The sequence below is a fragment of the Neoarius graeffei genome, chromosome 19 (genome assembly GCF_027579695.1).
Source record: "Neoarius graeffei isolate fNeoGra1 chromosome 19, fNeoGra1.pri, whole genome shotgun sequence".
NCBI lineage: Eukaryota > Metazoa > Chordata > Actinopteri > Siluriformes > Ariidae > Neoarius > Neoarius graeffei.
The window spans coordinates 45632499-45650748 of NC_083587.1; the positions used below are offsets into that span (position 1 = coordinate 45632499).

An 18250-nucleotide genomic window follows, 5' to 3' on the forward strand; every position below is an offset into this window, starting at 1 on the left:
TGCCGCATCTTCTGGGCTAAAGAGGAGAGGGACATCATGCTCATCAGTGCACAGTTCAAAAGCCAGCATCTGTGATGGTATGAGGGTGCATTAGTGCACATTTATTGATGCAACTGATGCACACACGTGCACCACTTGGCATCGGTCACAGGGCATTTGTTTACTTTCCTGCTATCCATGGGCAAAAGCCAAGCTCAACCAACAGACCAACGGTTCAGGATCTGGCCACCTGTGGTAAGTGCAGTGGCGGCTGGTAGTCTTTCAAACGGGAGGCTGGTCAGTTACGATATTTCCAGATTTTAAAAGAAAAAACACATCAATTTTGCCCATACTCTTGCCTCTGATCTGGCTGATTATTGGCAGGGTCACAAACTGTGAAATAACAGGTTCTTTTGGCCCATTAGCCTACTGTCCAATATACATGATGGTGGTGTTGGGGGGAGGGGTATATTTTAACATTTTATATTTTAAAATTGTGGCATGTTGTTTAAAAATTGACCTCAGCTGTGTTTTTGTTTAAAAATGTTTTCCAAATTGTAGCTGTGTTTAATTCATATCCAGAAAAACATATATTCCAATATAATATACTCAGCATAAACATTTTAAATAGATTCTATATTTTTGGTCCATCCACGACATATTACTAAAGTAGCCTATTTACTGTTGTTGATGTGGGTCACTTGCTGTTAGCCAATTCACTTTCTCGTACCAGGAGAGCTGAAAGGAACGAGTATTATTCCCTACCTTTTTCACCAAGTCAATTTGAGGCGTTGGTCTACCCTGCTCTTTAATTTTAATTTTTTCCTCGAAAGGAAGACTGGCAAATGGCTTCGCCAAAATTAAATCAGCAATGCTTTGCATCCGTGCGCAGCTTTCTTGCTAGCTGACTAGCCCCCTCAAGTTCAAGTTCAGTCACTCAAATAAACAAAATTTCTGGAACTAAGATAGCAAACTTGACAACACTATATTTACACTTTATTTACAATGAAAATATATACAAACTAAAAAAGCTGGTAGAAACCGTATGTAATGAATGAAATCGAAATGTAAACCGATCTCTTACAATACACCACAGCACTTGCGAATCAGCATGGGACTGAACTGATGTTGCCAGATACTGCTGACGTTATCCAGCCCAACATATGTTCAGAACCCGCCAAAATGCACTTAAAACCGCCCAATTGAGCGGGAAACCGCCCAATCTGGCAACACTGTACCGCTGCCTGTCTATAGTTGAAACGAGCTGTCAATCAAAGAAAATATCCGGCCGCTTTCACCAATCACCAGCCTCCTCGCGGAAACTGCCATGTCCCTGCCATGTGAGGCTCGGAGTCCGTGGGCGGGCATTTTCGCAGTATTTGTCCAATAACCGTCTTGCATTTTGAGATTGAAAAGCGCATAGCTCCCAAATGCCATTGAAGTCCACTGAGGCTGGGAGTCCGTGAGACTCCGTGGGCGGGCGGTTTCGCAGTATTTGTCCAATAATCGTCTTGCATTTTGAGATTGACAAGCACATAGCTCCCAATCCACTGAGGCTGGGCTGCATCGTGCTGTCACGAGGGGGAAAAGCTCACGCACACATTAGGCGAACTGGGGAAAGTTATAACGGAATGATTTCGCACTGTAGTTGGGTTGAGCACATTTCTATGATTCTGGATCTGAAATAGCAATGTTATAAGGTCGGCTATAACATAAGCCTAGCGCAGTTCATCCTACACGATGTTCGTCATTTTTAGAGGAGGCTGAGCCTCCCTCGTTGTCTTCGAGCAATCGCCCGTGGGTAAGTGGTGATGCTTACCTGACCTAATTACTTGTATTCTTATGATGCTTAGTATAGCATGACATGAGCCACAGAATCTAGGTCAAACCAATAAAATGCTCCAGGAAGAGGTTGAAATTCCAAATTCACCGCGAATAATGGGCTGTGCCTGGGCTGTTTTGAAATGTCTTGGGGAGAGGGAGGTGCCTGTAAAGTTTGGCGGGGTTAGGACTTTCGTTGGCTGAGTTATGAATTTTTAAATCGCTACACGAGTGGCTGGAGCCAGGCTTTCATATGAAAGCTTTTGGGGGGGGGTGAATAGCGGGCCGTGGCTGCCCCCTTCGGAAAGGGCTCTGCGTGATCTACGCCCTTGTTGAAAATCCATAGCGAACTGGTAAAATTAGTGAAACTATTTCTGCGAATGTGCATCTGTCAGATTCTTGGGCTGGATCTGTCCCTGTATATTACGAAGAACCATAGTAGAACAAAGTCGAAACTAACCTCCCGGTGTTTCTCTGTTGCTACTTAACACTGCATTGGTGGACTTTTGGAGCTGAATGATTGGCAAATATTGTTGGCACGGCATTGTCCTTTATCTTTCTTTTTATTCTAGAAGCCCCCGTTAATCTTTTTTAATTCCATCGATTCATTGGAACAGGATGATTCAAAATGTTCAGAGCATAAGTAGCGCACCGCAGGCAGATTGTTTTGAGGTCCACCGATGGCATGAATCCATTTCTTGCGAATAGTTGGATGATTCTAGCCAGGTAAGCAGAGTGAAAAGAGATCTTCTCGTCCTTCTTTTTAGCATTTTCACATTTTATATGCTGCACAATGAGGCATGCATGTTTAGAAAACTATAAATTAGATAAAACTAACGAAACCATGATGCTAGCAGAGGATATAAACAGCAGAGTTGCTCCAAGCTTCCACTAAGCCACGTCATCGCATACGTCACTTGAGGTATTTTTAATAAAAATTATTTTTTTCTAGAACTGTCTGGTCTCTGAAAATGAGTGAATGACTGTTTGAAATCTATGAATACTCTTCCTTAACCCTCATCCTCCCATGCTATTTTACACCTTAATCTTACCATGTGGGGTCCGTTTGGACCCCAATGCTTTAAAATTAAAGCTTATAAAGACAATCACCAGATAAGTTTTGTTCAGAACATCTTGTATTAATAACAGCAATACATTAAAGGGCCCAAGGCATAAAGAACACACTTAACCTTCATCCTACCAGCCAATTTTACATACACAAACTACCAGGCAGGGTCCGTATGGACCCCAGGAGGGAATACCTTGAAATCAATGCAGTAAGAACCAATTCAATGCAGCAAACAGACATAACTTTATTGAAGAACAAAATCCACTATGGCTGAATATCAATGATGTATTATAAATGCAATAACATTGCAATAATATTGCAATAACTAGCATACATGTAGCAAATTATAGCGCCACAAAAAAAATTGGCATTATATACATGATTTTTGCAGCTCATGCAGCTGTAAAACATTCTGGATTACAACTAGTGTTGCACCGATACCAGTATCGGGCGGGGCCCCGATCTGGCACTAAAATGGTGGTATCGGTATTGGCGAGTAGCAAGAAATAGGGCGCCGATACCATTTACTGATGCTAGTATGACACTTGAACGCAGCCTTCTCTCTCCCGACACTCACTACACTCTGTGTTGTGTGATCACTGTGCATGCCTGCCAAGCAGCTATTGCTATTGACCTGCTCCAGACCAATGAGAGCGGGCCAGTAGCCGCTCTTAACCAATACAGGGGCAGCTTTTTCATGCGGAGGAAAAACAAACCACGAGAAGATAATGTCGGCGGTCTGGATATATTTCAGCATAGAAACTCCGGCGAGTACAATGGCTACATGCAAGATTTGCGGCCTGAAAGTTTCGAGAGGTGAAGTTAAATCGGCCAGTTTCAATACCTCGAACCTGATAAAACATTTGAAGACGAAACATGTGAACGAACACAGTTTCTACTGGATTCACTTTGTATTAGTCTTTTTCCTGTTTCACAAAGGTAAGCAGCAGCCTGACAAAGCCATGATAACAATGATTTTACATCCAAGTATGCAGTATGCATGTATGTATCGGCCGGTACTGCACAGCCAGGTATAGGTATCGGTGCAACACTAATTACAACTTAGGTCTTTTCTTACAGAATTTAAAACAAAAAAGTAATTGTAAAATAATTTAGGGCTTTTGTTTTGCAGCCTGTGCTTATTGCAGCAGTGGGGTCCACACGGACCCCAAGAAGGAATGCCTTGGTAGTTTCATTATGGAACATAAAAGAAATAAAAAGTTAACTTTCAGTGTGCTATTCAATTATAAAATGAAAGACAGATAAACTTTACTCTGGGGTCCGGTTGGACCCCAGTAACAAATTAATTATACCTTCACAATGCAAAAAGCTGATCTTCCGGCGCTTTAGTGTTTTAATTAAGACATAAATTCCGACAAATTCATAAAACGGTGAGGCAGTATGTCACATTTTTAAAATGGCAAACAAACATATAGGTGCAGGGTCCAGATGGACCCCACTTGGTAGGATGAAGGTTAACATAAGTTTGAGTAAATCCAGTGGAGGATCTCTTTTAAATGTATGGAAGCATTAAGTAATCTCATCTGGAAGCTGTTCTTAAACCATTAACCTTTTTTTTTTTTTTTTTAATTAATTCACCTCATTGGCTAAATATCTGACCTGGGTCTATTTTAATGGTTTTATCTTCTGACCATTTTTCCTCTGTGGTCTGGTCTCCTCTATTTTACACTGTATGGTCTCCTTATTAAGACCTTTTTTCCTCCATGGCCTGTGGTTACATAACCTTGCTAACAAAGGTCATTGTAACTGGAAGTCGAGGGAGTGACTGATACTCGACCCTTAAGTGATATCAAAGCTTTCAGTTTTTTGAACTGTCCATTTATCTTACTAAAGAGTGCAGATTGCACTTTGGCCCCAAGACTAGAATCTTTTGTTTGTCATGTCTTTTGTCATCTTCATCTGTTTCTACTATTTTGCACTCGGGTTTTTGCAGACAGATTGACAGGAAATGACTCTGATCGGAAATTACACCCACTTCCTTCCTCCCTCTCTCGCTCTTGTAACACAGATGACTCTTGAGACAGGGCAATGAAACTGATTAAAGCGAGTGATAAATACTCTGTCATTACTGCCTACGGTCATGTGCAGATACATTTCGGTGCACCGAACCATATCGGCATATTGGTTATATATCAACCAGATCAGGCAGCTGAAAAGAACGTGCAAAGATGTTTCATGTGCAGAGATGTTTCATGTGCAGAGACGTTTAACTGCTGCTGTAATTCTTCCATGTGTAACTTTTGTCGCGTTCTGACTTTTTTTTTTCTGGCTACCATTATGTATGCCCAGTTGAACAAGACAGTAATGTGTTACTGCTCTTAAACAGTGCTTTATTCTAATGTAGCCACAAAATATCTGATTGTCCCATGATGCATATCGTGTGATATCATCATATGTATGTTTTCATTTCTGCAATATCTAAATACCCAGGTAAGGTCTTTGCATCAAAAAGCATGTTAACAATGTCATGTTCCAGGAATATATTTTATACACGCGTTCAGTGGCTAGAAATCTACTTAAAGGAACAGTCCACCCTACTTCCATAATGAAATATGTTGTTCTCTGAATTGAGATGAGCTGATCCGTACCTCTCCGAGCTTTGCGTGACCTCCCAGTCAGTCAGACGCGCTGTCACTCCTGTTAGCAATGTAGCTAGGCTCAGTATGGCCAATGGTATTTTTTGGGGCTGTAGTTAGATGCGACCAAACTCTTCCGCGTTTTTCCTGTTTACATAGGTTTATATGACCAGTGACATGAAACAAGTTCAGTTACACAAATTGAAACGTGGCGATTTTCTATGCTATGGAAAGTCCGCACTATAATGACAGGCGTACTAACACCTTCTGCACGCTTTGACAGCGCATTGATACCTTCAGTCCTGTTTTCCCCCTCTCCCCCGCCCCCCTGACTAGACTGTGTTCCAAGGAGTGCAGGCTACTTGTCTTGGTGGTCACGTTGGTTGTATTGACAGAAGTTAGGGGGGGGCGGGGGAGAGGAAAAAAAAAACAGGAGTGAAGGTATCAATGCGCTGTCGAAGCGCGCAGAAGGTGTTAATACGCCTGTCATTATAGTGCGGACTTTCCATAGCATAGAAAATCGCCACGTTTCAATTTGTGTAACTGAACTTGTTTCATATCACTGGTCATATAAACCTATGTAAACAGGAAAAACGCGGAAGAGTTTGGTCGCATCTAACTACAGCCCCAAAAAATACCGTTGGCCATACTGAGCCTAGCTACATTGCTAACAGGAGTAACAGCGCGTCTGACTGACTGGGAGGTCGCGCAAAGCTCGGAGAGGTACGGATCAGCTCATCTCAATTCAGAGAAGAACATATTTCATTATAGAAGTACGGTGGACTGTTCCTTTAAACGTTAACCTTTTATATGTGACCAGCAAAGTAACTTAAGTCTCAGGCATGTGTAGACACTCTCTCCATTCGTTGTATTGCTTTTGCCGCACACTGAAACAGCAGCTCCTGGGCACTTTTATTTAAAGACGTTCTACAATGGAAACACGAACTATTGCAACAGGAACTTGTACAGGTACTCAGTTAAAATGGCGCCAGATTCGTTTAGATCCTCAAAATCTTGAAACTCCTTAGAAACGTGCCTTTTGACTGCGCTTCACTCCTGTTAGTGTTGTCTATATGTTTCCTCAAATGGTTGAATATGTGCTATTCTCAGAACGCTTAAATCAGTGACTGTGCTTTTATGTTTTGCAGGAGCTTGATTGACGGACGTCGGCCCCACCCACTTTAGCATGGACTGTGAAGACTCCCACAATGGGGTAAGAAGTTAAGAGAGAATTTTCTTGTGGTGGGTTAATTGGTAATTAACTGCAGGAATGAATTATATTCTCTGATCCGGTGTTTCTACATTTTAGTAAATAGAAACGGATATTTTCACGGGGGGGGGGACTACTACCAGGGTATAGGGAGGGAAAGTAATATCGCCCCCTACTGGATGTGTTCCAACCTCTATGGCAAAATGAATGGGAATATCTTATCAAAAAATTACATTTCGGGTTACGCTTCAAAGTTAAGACAATGGCTTCCATATGTTGTGCATGTCAGGCAGCTCTATCGATCCTGCTGATCATACTTTTTATTTTTTTCTACCGATTTGAATTGTTTTGAGTGTTTTTTTTAATAAGCTGATCAAAGACTACACGGACCCGACGTCGCGTATGTGAAGTCACCAAGCCTAGCGCCTTTCCAAATCTGTAGCAGGTAGCAGCCGGCGAGTAGCCTACATCAACATGGCGATTTGTATAGCGTGGTTGGCGGAGTATTTCTGTACCAATAAGAAATGCATCCCTCGTGGGGATGACCATTACAGATCAGGGCATGTAGTCAACTGCCGTTATTCACAGGGAGAGCTGTCAGCACTCGTAAGGGCTAAGCCTACTGCTGACGTAATAAGAGCGACTCTGACTAGACAGTTTGGTTGTAGTCCGTTTCTGACAGGTTAGGCGTAATTTCGATCTTTTAAAAGACAGCGAAGTTTCACCTGATACTTTCACAGTTAGTAGATAATCCCAACATTATACAACATGTTTTTTGGGGGTGTACAAGTTCCATGTCATAACTTGGTGGGATTTTTAAAAAAATCGTGTCTATGGGATTTTCAATAGTATGGCTCTCGGCTTAGGAACGCTACCACTAGGATCGCTGTGTTTCACTTCCCCCGCTCCCCCCCTTGTTGTTGTTTACAAATATTTCTAGCATTTTCCTATTTCTTGGCGAATGTAATTAACCACCTGTACACTCCTCGTGTGCAATAAGTAATTTTTAAAAAATTTTTATTTTAGCAGTGCTTTTAGTTCATCTGGCCATACAGCCGATGAGCTGTTGCCATGGCGTCCATCCGTCGTCCGCAGTTCCGTTAAATCGTATCTCCTCTGTCAATTTTCCACGGATTTCCATTCTGATTTTGTTTTGAAAGAACTCATCATGCCGCACAAAACTTGGTCATTGTTTTGTCAATTTTTTTTTTTTTTTTTTGCTAACAAGTTACTAATTAGGCCAAATTAACGAGCTTTCCAGGCCTCTCACTAGAATTGTATCTCCTCTCTTATTTCTCGTCTGATTCCAGTTGTGATCGATGTTTTGGCTAGATCTTCCCTTGAGGAGCAAAACCTGTTTGGCTGGTTGTTGATTTTCCTGTTGTAAACAATTTGTTTTTCAGTTGAATCGTATCGCCTCCCTCAGTTCTCAGTGGATTTCAGTTCTGGTTGTTTTGTTTGAAAGAACTAGTCCTTCTGCACAAAACCTGGTCGTTGTATTGTCAAATTTTTGCTAATGAAGTCACCTTAACGAGCTTTTGGACTTCCCACTAGAATTGTATCTCCTCTCTCATTTCTCCTCCGATTTCAGTTCTGATCGATGTTTTGGGTAGCTCTTCCCATGAGGAACAAAACTCGGTCATTTGTTTTTTCCTGTTTCTCTCTCTCTCTCCATTTGCAAGTGCAGTTTTATGTGACGCCCTTTTTTTTTAAGCCTAACAAAAGTACGTCAATACTCGGTTCACCTGAAGTTGTTTTGAAAGCAATGCCAGCATGCTCAATGTCTATGTATTTCCAACACATGGATAAATCACTCTAGACACCGATAGTCTGTGATGACACGTCACACCTCTGGTTGCAGAACAGCGGCTCGCAACGTAAAAACGCACACTGGCAGGGCTTTTATACCAGCTTTTTTTTGTCCAGTGTAAACAACCAAAGTGGGAATATCAAGGTGTCTTCTTTATACCAGTATTTTTAGAATCTGAGTAAAAAGGGCTTGTGTTAGCCCCGTAGTCAGTGCTTAATTTGTGAAGTGGGAGGTCCCGGGCCGGAACGCAGGAGGTGGGTGGGTCCGGCGACTCAAAAAAAAAAAAAAAGGCAGGGGGCGGTTTACAATAACTTTACGCGCACACACGCCTATTGCATGACATGTATTGCAACAGCACCAGTTATCAAATCCTGGACAACGCTCAGAATATTCTCCAAACAGGCACTCAAGTTCACTCTCACTCTCCACACATAGTATACGTTAAGGCAGGGGTCGGGAACCTTTTTGGCTGAGAGAGCCATGAAAGCCACATTTTCAAATACATTTTCGTGAGAGCCATATATAAAAAGTGACGCTGAATACAACTAAAATGCATTTTTACGTATGAGCCTGGTACACTTGCAGCAGGTGCTGGTGCACTGTCATTGTGTCCACCGTCGTCCATTTTAGGTCGGTTAGGATCCGGCTGTCCTGGGACTTTGAAAAATTTTAGTAAGCTTTCTTGTTTTTTTTTTGCCATTTTTTCCACAGCGCAAGCTAACGGCTACAAAAAACCCGGTGTTCTATTGAGCGGAAGTATACACCCCATGCCCCCCCCCTTCCCCTTTCGCATAGATTTTGTGGATGTCATAGGAGAGAAATTAACAACAGATATCAAAATCAAAACTGAACACTAAACAAATTTTTATTTACTTATTTATTTAATTTGTTTGTTTTTTCCCCTTTGTGATGGTCACGGAGGTGATCTGATCCATTTAAATGGCTGCCGGAACACCGAATGAAATGAAAATAGCTGCCGGATCCGACGACGGAGGTTCCTGATCTTGTGCCGTCATGTTCCGGCTCAAATTAAGCCCTGCCCGTAGTAGTTTGGTGTCCTGTCCAGGTTGTACCCCACCTCTCATCACGTGTCAGCTGGGACTGACTCCAGCTTCCCTGCAATGGAATAAGCAGCATAGAATATTAATGAATGTTTAAAAAAACCAAACACTTTGCATCATTTTAAAATGTGTCAGAAATTTGGTTATGTAGAAAAAGCAAATTAAACCAAGGTGATCTTATCTTACTCCTCTCTTTTACTATTAAAGGGTGGGAGTAAAAGAAATGAAAAAGTAACCAAGATTATTTCTGTTCTTTCATCAAGTGTGTATCTTCCAAAGCGCAGACATTTCAGCAAGACATAAGTAACATGAGCAGAAATATTCAAAAGCTTGTGTATTATTGCCTGTTGCTTTATTTTGCGACGCTGCTGCCAAAGTGGCTGACTTTTCGCAGGCTCAAGATAGCCGGCAAGACCTTGGTATTAACGGTTGCTTTTGTTAGTGAGTGGACTGGACTGGCGGTTTCCTTCCTGAGGAGATTTGCTGTCGCAAATGGTACAATCCAATATGCCACATCATTACACCCCTGCTATTGAAGTGTGTCCTCAACCAGGTTATGGGTGGATCTATGGGTTGAGCCTTTTCCATAATGAATCGCAAACCAAGGACTGTGATTTAGCAATCCAGGAAGCACCCCTGAATGCAAGAGTTCTTTATGTGCTTAAATGGAAGCTGTTCCATGAATGCTGAGCAGCTGAATCAAGAGTATCTGTCAAATTCCCAAAACACCAAGTTTTCCTCCGGGACAACAGTAAGTCCCTGTCTGTATTTAAGGTGTATACGGGAGACATTGCAACATGTCACCGTGCTCTGAATGACATCTCGAGGAGGTCTCAAATTTATCACTACTTTTTCTGGAAGGGACAAGGCATGTCCAGCCATCATGATTCCCCAGACAGCGTGGTATCTCTCCGCTGCTGCTGAAGTCCCTTTAGGCTTGTCTTTACAAGCCTGTGCAAGATTCCAGACTGATATGGTCTCTGTGTGAACTGCTTTAGTGTTTGCGTTCACGTCGGCGAGAACTGCATGCTCTGGCTACACGCTCGCCTTGCATGTGTTGGTGACCTTGTGGTTAAGGCTGGGATGTCTGCCCAGTTTGCCCATAGTTAAATATTGGGGAGGGGTAGCATTATGGCACATTGGATTGAATCATTCAATACATCTGCGAAGAGTCTGAACTAGGGATGTTAACCGATGACCGTTTGACCGTTGACCGAATCAACGTCAACCGGTTAATTTTTTTTGGGTTGTCGGTTAAAAAAAAAAAAACGTTTTGAAGCTGCCGATTTTGGAGCGGAGAACCTGGAATTCTGTGTTGTAAACGCTTGGGGCATGCCATGCGGTGTAAGGACGACAGCTGACAAATCAGAAACACCCATTCAGTCATGTCCCGCCCTCCCACCCCAGTTGAAGACAGCTGCCACTCGGCGAAAGAAAAGTGTAGACACAGGCTTTTTAGCTTACAAATTACTATTCTATTTTTTTAATTATTATTAGAAGGCACATGGAGTTTAGTCCTGCCTTGGCCAGTGCATTCTGAAAGTATATTTCGGTCTGTAGCCAACAATGCATGTTATTGCAGATCATATCTCTCCACACAAACTAAAGGCGCAGATGCCGACTTTTTCACGGCTGAATCGTGCAGATCCGATTATTATTTATTTATTTATTTTTTTTTTTTTGGGGGGGGGGTGTTGGAGTGTCTGAATAATTTCATCAGAGTAAATTCTGTATTAAAATTACTAAATAAGCAAATGCCGTTACAGTCCATGAAACATAGGAAGTATGAGAAGAAAGCAGTAAATCAGAAAGCTGCGCACATTTGCGAAAACATGCGCAGCTTTCTGATTTACTGTTTTCTTCTCATACTTCCTGTGTTTCATGGACTGTGACGGCATTTGCTTATTTAGTAATTTTAATACAGAATTTACTCTGATGAAATTATTCAGACACTCCAACGCCCCAAAAAAAAAAAAATCGGATCTGCACAATTCAGCCGTGAAAAAGGTGGCATCCGCCAAAAGGCGCGCCGTTTGCATCCCTGTTTAAACTCGTAGGTTAACTGACTTTAACCGGCTAATGAGGCTTGGTGGTCGGTCAAGATTTTTTTTTTTATTAAGTTTTCGCCATCCCTAGTCTGAACAGCTCACACAAACGCTGTGCCACTGTTCTACTTCAAGTATCGGGCTTTTGAATGTTTTTAATCAGTTGAACATGGAAACCGGAGACGCACATTTAATAGAGGTGTAACGATTAATCGATCCCCGATCTGTCGATCCATTTCAATCTGCAATTCAAAAATCTATTAAAATTTTAATGAATGCCGATTCACTAACGATGCCTAATTTCATCCTGATAACCCTGGATGCATAAATTTCGATGAACGGCATAATTTTGAGATTAAAATTCAGCCATGTTTCTGGTTGCTATAGCGATCTCGCGAGATCATGCATTGCTTTGTGAACAAGATGGCGGACGACTCGGAATTCCTGAAGCCAGCGGCTTTTAAAAGCCCAGTTTGGCCGCATTTCTTACGATCTCGGTGCCTTCTGTACTCTCTGGACAATGAATGTTGTCTCTCAAGAGATGGTATTCACTTTAACACAAGTGACTGTATGTGGTTTAAAAGATTGAGACAAGAGTCATGAGGTTTTCATCGCTTTTTTGTTTCGTAGCGTTTTGCGGTTTGAAAATTAAAATGTGCCAAAAATGACTGAACTGTGATGCGTTCATAGTTAGTCAGTCAGTGGAACGACTGGAGTCTGAATAAAGACTCCAAAGGCAACACTACTTGTTTTTTGCTCTACATTTCTAGGCTGACAGGTAACAGAATATTGACAATGATTTGCATCAGTTATAAAATGGAGAACAAAAAAGGTGAATCGTGATTTCGAATCGAATCGGAAGGTCAAAATCATGATTCGAATCGTGAGAAAACCGAATCGTCTAACATTTAAGCAGCGTTTATTTTATGCTTTGTGTATTTTATCGTCAAGCATCGTTTTAAATTTGAATTTCATGAAATCTTGGCGAAATTTAGCGTGACCGATACGAAGGGTGATATTCGTGTCTAAAAGCATGTTTTCTCCAGGGATTTTGCATCAAGTGTTTTTTCAGTTTTAGAAATAAGCAGCTAAGTAAATAAAATGTTCTGAATATGGCAGCTGTTCACTTGTTTTCAGGAAGCTCACGTCACTGAAAGTCACATAACATGTTAATCCAGTCATCACAAAAAGGTTTCAGGTTTTTGTCCTGGATTCCAACTGTTCTGCAGAGTTTCTCTCGGAGCTTTCCCCGTTTCCGACACGTCTGATCCAGCGCACGCTAATCGTGCATGAACGACTCCATGGGTTGGCTCAGGTTTATTGGAAACGCGTTAAACTTGAACCTGTGAAGACTAGTTGAAGGTGGTATTTTACAGAGATGGTGTGGTGCACCCCAAGAGCAGTCAAATCAGACTAGAGATCAGTCACGTTACTGTGAAGAATAAATAAGTGAAGGCAAATCTGTACTGTTGAAATATTTAGGATAAAAATTTTTAGTGTTAGATTAAAAAAAAAATGTACATTGCATGAGGTTTATGCAATACGAATGTAAATGGAGCAACAAAAAAAAGTATTGAATTCATTTATATTATAAATCTTGGATGTAAGTTTGGCATGAAACTTTGCAGTCCAGTTAGTATCTGATGGGAATGACACAAAAAGGTTTGACTGAATGCACAGTTTATATTTCAGCTTCTTGCTTAGAGATGTAGTAAATCCTGTCTCCTCCTGAATTTCACTACATAAAGTACTGTGCAAAAGTCTTAGGCACCCCCCCCCCCCCCCCAAACTTTTGTTATAGATTTCTATTTTATGACTGACTTCTGCTTTATCAAGTCAGAACAAAAACATTTTAGAGCCCAAACGTTCATTTTCTAGCACAAAATAAAATGTTACAGGGGGGGAAAAAAAAATCTTTGTATCTGAGCAGCATATTGCATAAAGTCTAGGTCACAACCGGACGTACGATTTTTTTTTTTTTTTTTTTTGGCCGTGCGATTTTTGGCGTTTCCCAAATCGCTGCGGTTTTTTTTTTTGTTCGTGGAGAAAGACGCACGTTGGCCGTAAGTTTGTCTTGCAACCTGAAAAAAACATAAGCGCCCGTAGAGTTTGTTTGACATGACAAAGAACCTCTGCAGCCAGTCTACGGCTCGAAAATCAGCACGTCACATGCGTGCGTTTCTTGCGTTTTTTTGCACGCAGACCGGCCGTAGGAGCACGTACGGCCGGTTGTGACCGAGGCTTAAGAGAGCACTTTTCAGATTAAACAAGGAAACATAATGAAGGCTACTGGCTTTTGGTGACAAAGCGTCCAGAAGAAGTGTGGCTGCTTCTGTAAGATGCTCCGTAAAACCTACAGCTCATTTCCTTATAAAACTGCACTCTCTGTACCTGAGACGACTTTTTTTTTTTTTTTTAAATAAAGCAAAGGGTTGTCTCACTCCAAATATTGACTCTCCGTTTCCAAAATCGCTTCCTACTCACTATATAGATAGTTTTCACTGACATCACGGCATTCCGGGGAACGCCCCCCCAGCCGCCATCTTGGAGGGCAAACAAAACGGACCATCGCCACTACTGGCTACATTATCTCGGACGAATTTATGAAGTTATATAGTCAGTTTTCTAAAATAAAGATCAATGTCGGCAAAATCAAGCAGAAGTATATAGATGCACATCTCACGGTATGCAGCCAAACTGGCCTTGATTGGGGGAATTGACCCCTACGAAGTGGACAAAGATGCATTTTCAAGTGACTATGCAGGGCTGCCAAAGCCTGAAACTGCCAAAGCCTGAAACTGACTTCATCAAACTTTAAAGGCTGTCTGATATATACAACTTTATATATTCACAGCCGCCTTTTGGCGGATGCCGCCTGAATCGCGCAGATCTGATTTATTTTTTTTTTTTTTTAGGGGATGATTGGAGTGTCTGATTATAATTTCAAAGTAAATTCTGTATTAAAATTACTAAATAAGCAAATCCGTTACAGTCCATGAAACAGGAAGTATAAGGATGAGAAAAAAACAGTTTAAATCGGGAAGCTGCGCACATTTGCGCAGTCCTGCACACCGCTCGGGACTACAGAATAGACCTAAAATGTTTTTCAAAAATGACCCTTGCGTGAGTAAAGTGGCAAGTTTCAAATAGAAACGTGACAAACGAGCGATATTAAGTGTACATTACAATGTAAACGTACACTCAGCGGTTCCAGTTAGGCATTCTCCAGAGATTGATCACATGATGTTTTGGTTTCCAAAAACAAACTTAAACACGATTGTTTACTTAAACAACTTACCACTTATAAAATGATCGGAGCAGACTTTGCTGTGTTTGGAAGGCTGATAATCCTTGCGGTTGATTCTCGCAAGCCATAGATTTCTCCTTTGTATGCTGAGTTTCTTTGTTTGCTCGCCTTCGTGCTCCCGTACAGTGGGAATTCCATAAAAGCTCCGCTTGACGTCATCATCTGACCTATTACGACAGCCGTGAATACAACAAGTTTGCACCATTGCTAGCTTTAAATAAATGTAAATAATATATAAATGAATGTAACTCGCGCGCTACAATGTGTGCTCAGTGACCCGTACGGTAAGCTTGCCCTCCAAGATGGCCGCCACCAGGGAATCCCCGACTCTGTGACGTCATGTGAAAACTATCTATAGTGAGGTCGCCATTTTGTAGTGCTGTCCGAATGTATAGTGAGAATTATTACACTCTATATAGTGCACTCAAAGTATCCCGTAGTGCACAACCGATGGTTACTAACCAAGCAATATATCCCATCATGCATTGCAGTCACGCTGAAAGAAATCAAATCAAAAGCCTCAAATTTGATTGAATAAAAGGCAGCGTCAAAGAAGAAATTATTCAGCCTTGATTTTTAAAAGAACTGAAAGATGCAACAGACACCGTATAATATGGCTTTATCACCAAATACACACACGTATTTTATTATTTTGAAAACCCACCAGCCGCCTGATCTGGCTTGTTTTAATTGTGCGACCGTAATGACGTAAATACCGGCGCAACGGAATAGTGTCCGAAAGCGTTTTTTCATTTTACTAATGAGCTCACTATATAGTCCTCTATATAGTAATTCCCTATGTAGGGAGTAGTGAACGAGTGCGATTTTTGGATACAGGGTTTTTCATTTATTATGGGTTAATGCTGTATATAGGGTTTTTTTTGTTTTGTTTTTTTAAAGGCTGAAATATTTTCATTATTTGAAGCCGTTTTTGGTCTCCAGCATTTCTTTACATGTGCATGAAACTTTTGTACACTACTGTATATTAAATGAGATGCACAGTGTCTTGTCTGATTTACGAAAGCCGCTGAAAACATCATACAGATGATTTTAGAGAGAAAGTTTGCAGATGTTTGAACCTTTTGGCACGGTGGGCAGCACGGTGGTGTAGTGGTTAGCACGGTCGCCTCACAGCAAGAAGGTTCTGGGTTCAAACCCAGCGGCCGGCGAGGGCCTTTCTGTATGGAGTTTGCATGTTCTCTCCGTGTCGGCGTGGGTTTCCTCCGGGTGCTCCGGGTTCCCCCACAGTCCGAAGACATGCAGTTAGGTTGACGTGTGGCGGCCTTGGGCTGAAGTGCCCTTGAGCAAGGTACCGAACCCCTGACTGCTCCCCGGGTGCTTTGGTGTGGCTGCACACTGCTCTGGGTGTGTGCGCTTGTGTTCACTGCTTCAGATGGCTTCAATGCAGAGGATGAATTTCACTGTGCTTGAAGTGTGCATGTGACAAAGGTTTCTTCTTTCTTCTTTTCTCTCTGTTTATGCAGGGGTTGTCAGGAGCTCACTGTTCTGATCTGGCCAGAAGTATAATCGGAGCAGAGGATGAGTTCTTTGAGAATGATCTGGAACAGGTAAGCCGTTTAGAAATGTCGGTAAACCGAAGGCATATGCTGAAAGTTTATTTATTGATTTAAATAAAAAAGGGAGGCACGATCAGTAATTCGTTGCGAACACCCTGATAAAGACTTTTTTGCTCATTTACCAGACTGTCGATTTAATTTTAATCTTGTTGCTTCTCTCCTGTTCTTCTGATGTGTTGCAGTCAGTGGACGATCAGTGCAGTCATTTTAACAGTATCGAACTGTTGAAAAGCAAACCCACCCACCTTCTGGTCTTCCTGCATCACGTCATCCTTCAGTTTGACTGTGCTCCTCTGGTGAGAAGTTAAGAGGCACATGATGTGCATGATGTCATCGTGTTTTAATAATGGCACTACTGACAAACTGCAGTTTGTCTGTCTGTGTCAACAGGCGTGTGTTTTATAAATGCATGTGTCTATTTATTTTTTTATTAGAATTATGCATGCATGCATGTGCCAAAGTACCTTTTACTTTTTACATGACTGGCACTTTGCTACAATCCTTATCCTAATCCCTCTCTCTCATGCTTGGCAAAATATTTCAGCTTCCTCATGTTTGCAGTGAAATAACACAGCAAACTTTAGTACTCAAACCACAATGACTTTCAGTTTATAAAAAGCATCTCTCTCTCTCTCTCTCTCTCTCGGGTAAGTCTTGAACTCCTTTGTTCATGTGCTGTTAGTATAATTTATTCACGATTTATCTAATTAAGCAACCTCTATTGGCAATAAATGAACCAGGAAATTAATTCTGCTTTCTTGGAGTTAAAAATGGCATTTAGCTCCATTTATTTACTTTAAATTGTCGCTGCATGAGCTCTATTTTTTTTTTTTTTTTGGTTGCATACTGTGGTGGTATGTTTTTGTTTTTATTTAGTCATTCTCTAATTTACTTTAATTAGAGAATTACTCAGCATTTTAAATGTGCTCAATTCATATTCATCAGTTTGTATATCTGGTACTTAGGCTTTATACAGTGTGAGAAAATGTTGTGTAGTGTTTGTTTAAAATGATTAAGTGCAGTAGGATTTTGGTTTGTTTCTAAATTGGCTGAATAACTGCGAAAATATTTCAAAATCCGAACAAAAGTATCGGGTCAGCCGGTATTGTGTGTCCCTGAGAACCCCAGAAGCAGCTTGGTGCTATTAATTAACACGGCTTTAGACAAATTATGATGCATCAAGCATGTTAGTTCAGTCTGAATGTTTAAAAGATGCATCTTTAAAAATTTTAATGCTAGGACGAAGGCTATTGCCTATAGTGTGGCGATGCTTGAGAGTTTATATTTAAAGCGGACATGCCAGGCACTTTTTTCCAATTATTTTATATTATTCCCGGAGATGTTTTTGTAAAGTCTGTGAGGGTTCCCCCCCCCCCCCCCCCCCCCCCCCCCCATGCTATTTTAGCATGGTATGAAAACCCTATTGAATAAATGGGCTGATTTTTGCAGTTGTGCCTTTTTAAATATGTAAATATTTCCTCTCTGATTGATTGGCTGTCATCCAAACCCATGGATTTGTTTTATGGTCTACACTTTGCTATTTTTATGGTGACATCAAGACGCTTGTGTATACGAAACAAAAATTCCCGATACTGTATAGATGATAGAACTGCCTGAAGTGGTGAAATACTCCACTACTACGGTCGATACAGATAACGTAGCCTAGAAAACTAAGAACGTCAAGCTGTTTTTATCTAAATTTAGCATCAGGGGAAAAAATGGTATGTTATTTGAAGGATTTGACTGGCCATGCAAGTGAAATGAACGTTCAATC

General features: G+C 41.3%; 1 protein-coding gene across 5 annotated transcripts in view; it reads left to right on the top strand.

Moving 5' to 3' along the window:
* arhgef1b (Rho guanine nucleotide exchange factor (GEF) 1b) overlaps positions 1–18250 on the top strand; it is a 171052-nt gene that overhangs the window by 37726 nt on the left and 115076 nt on the right. For all 5 annotated transcript variants that reach the window (XM_060900162.1, XM_060900164.1, XM_060900165.1 and 2 more), the window contains exons 2-4: positions 6615–6679; positions 16384–16467; positions 16659–16772. In XM_060900162.1, coding sequence (XP_060756145.1) covers positions 6653–6679; positions 16384–16467; positions 16659–16772 — 225 coding nt within the window. In that variant the 5' untranslated portion in view covers positions 6615–6652. The remainder of the gene's footprint in view (positions 1–6614; positions 6680–16383; positions 16468–16658; positions 16773–18250) is intronic.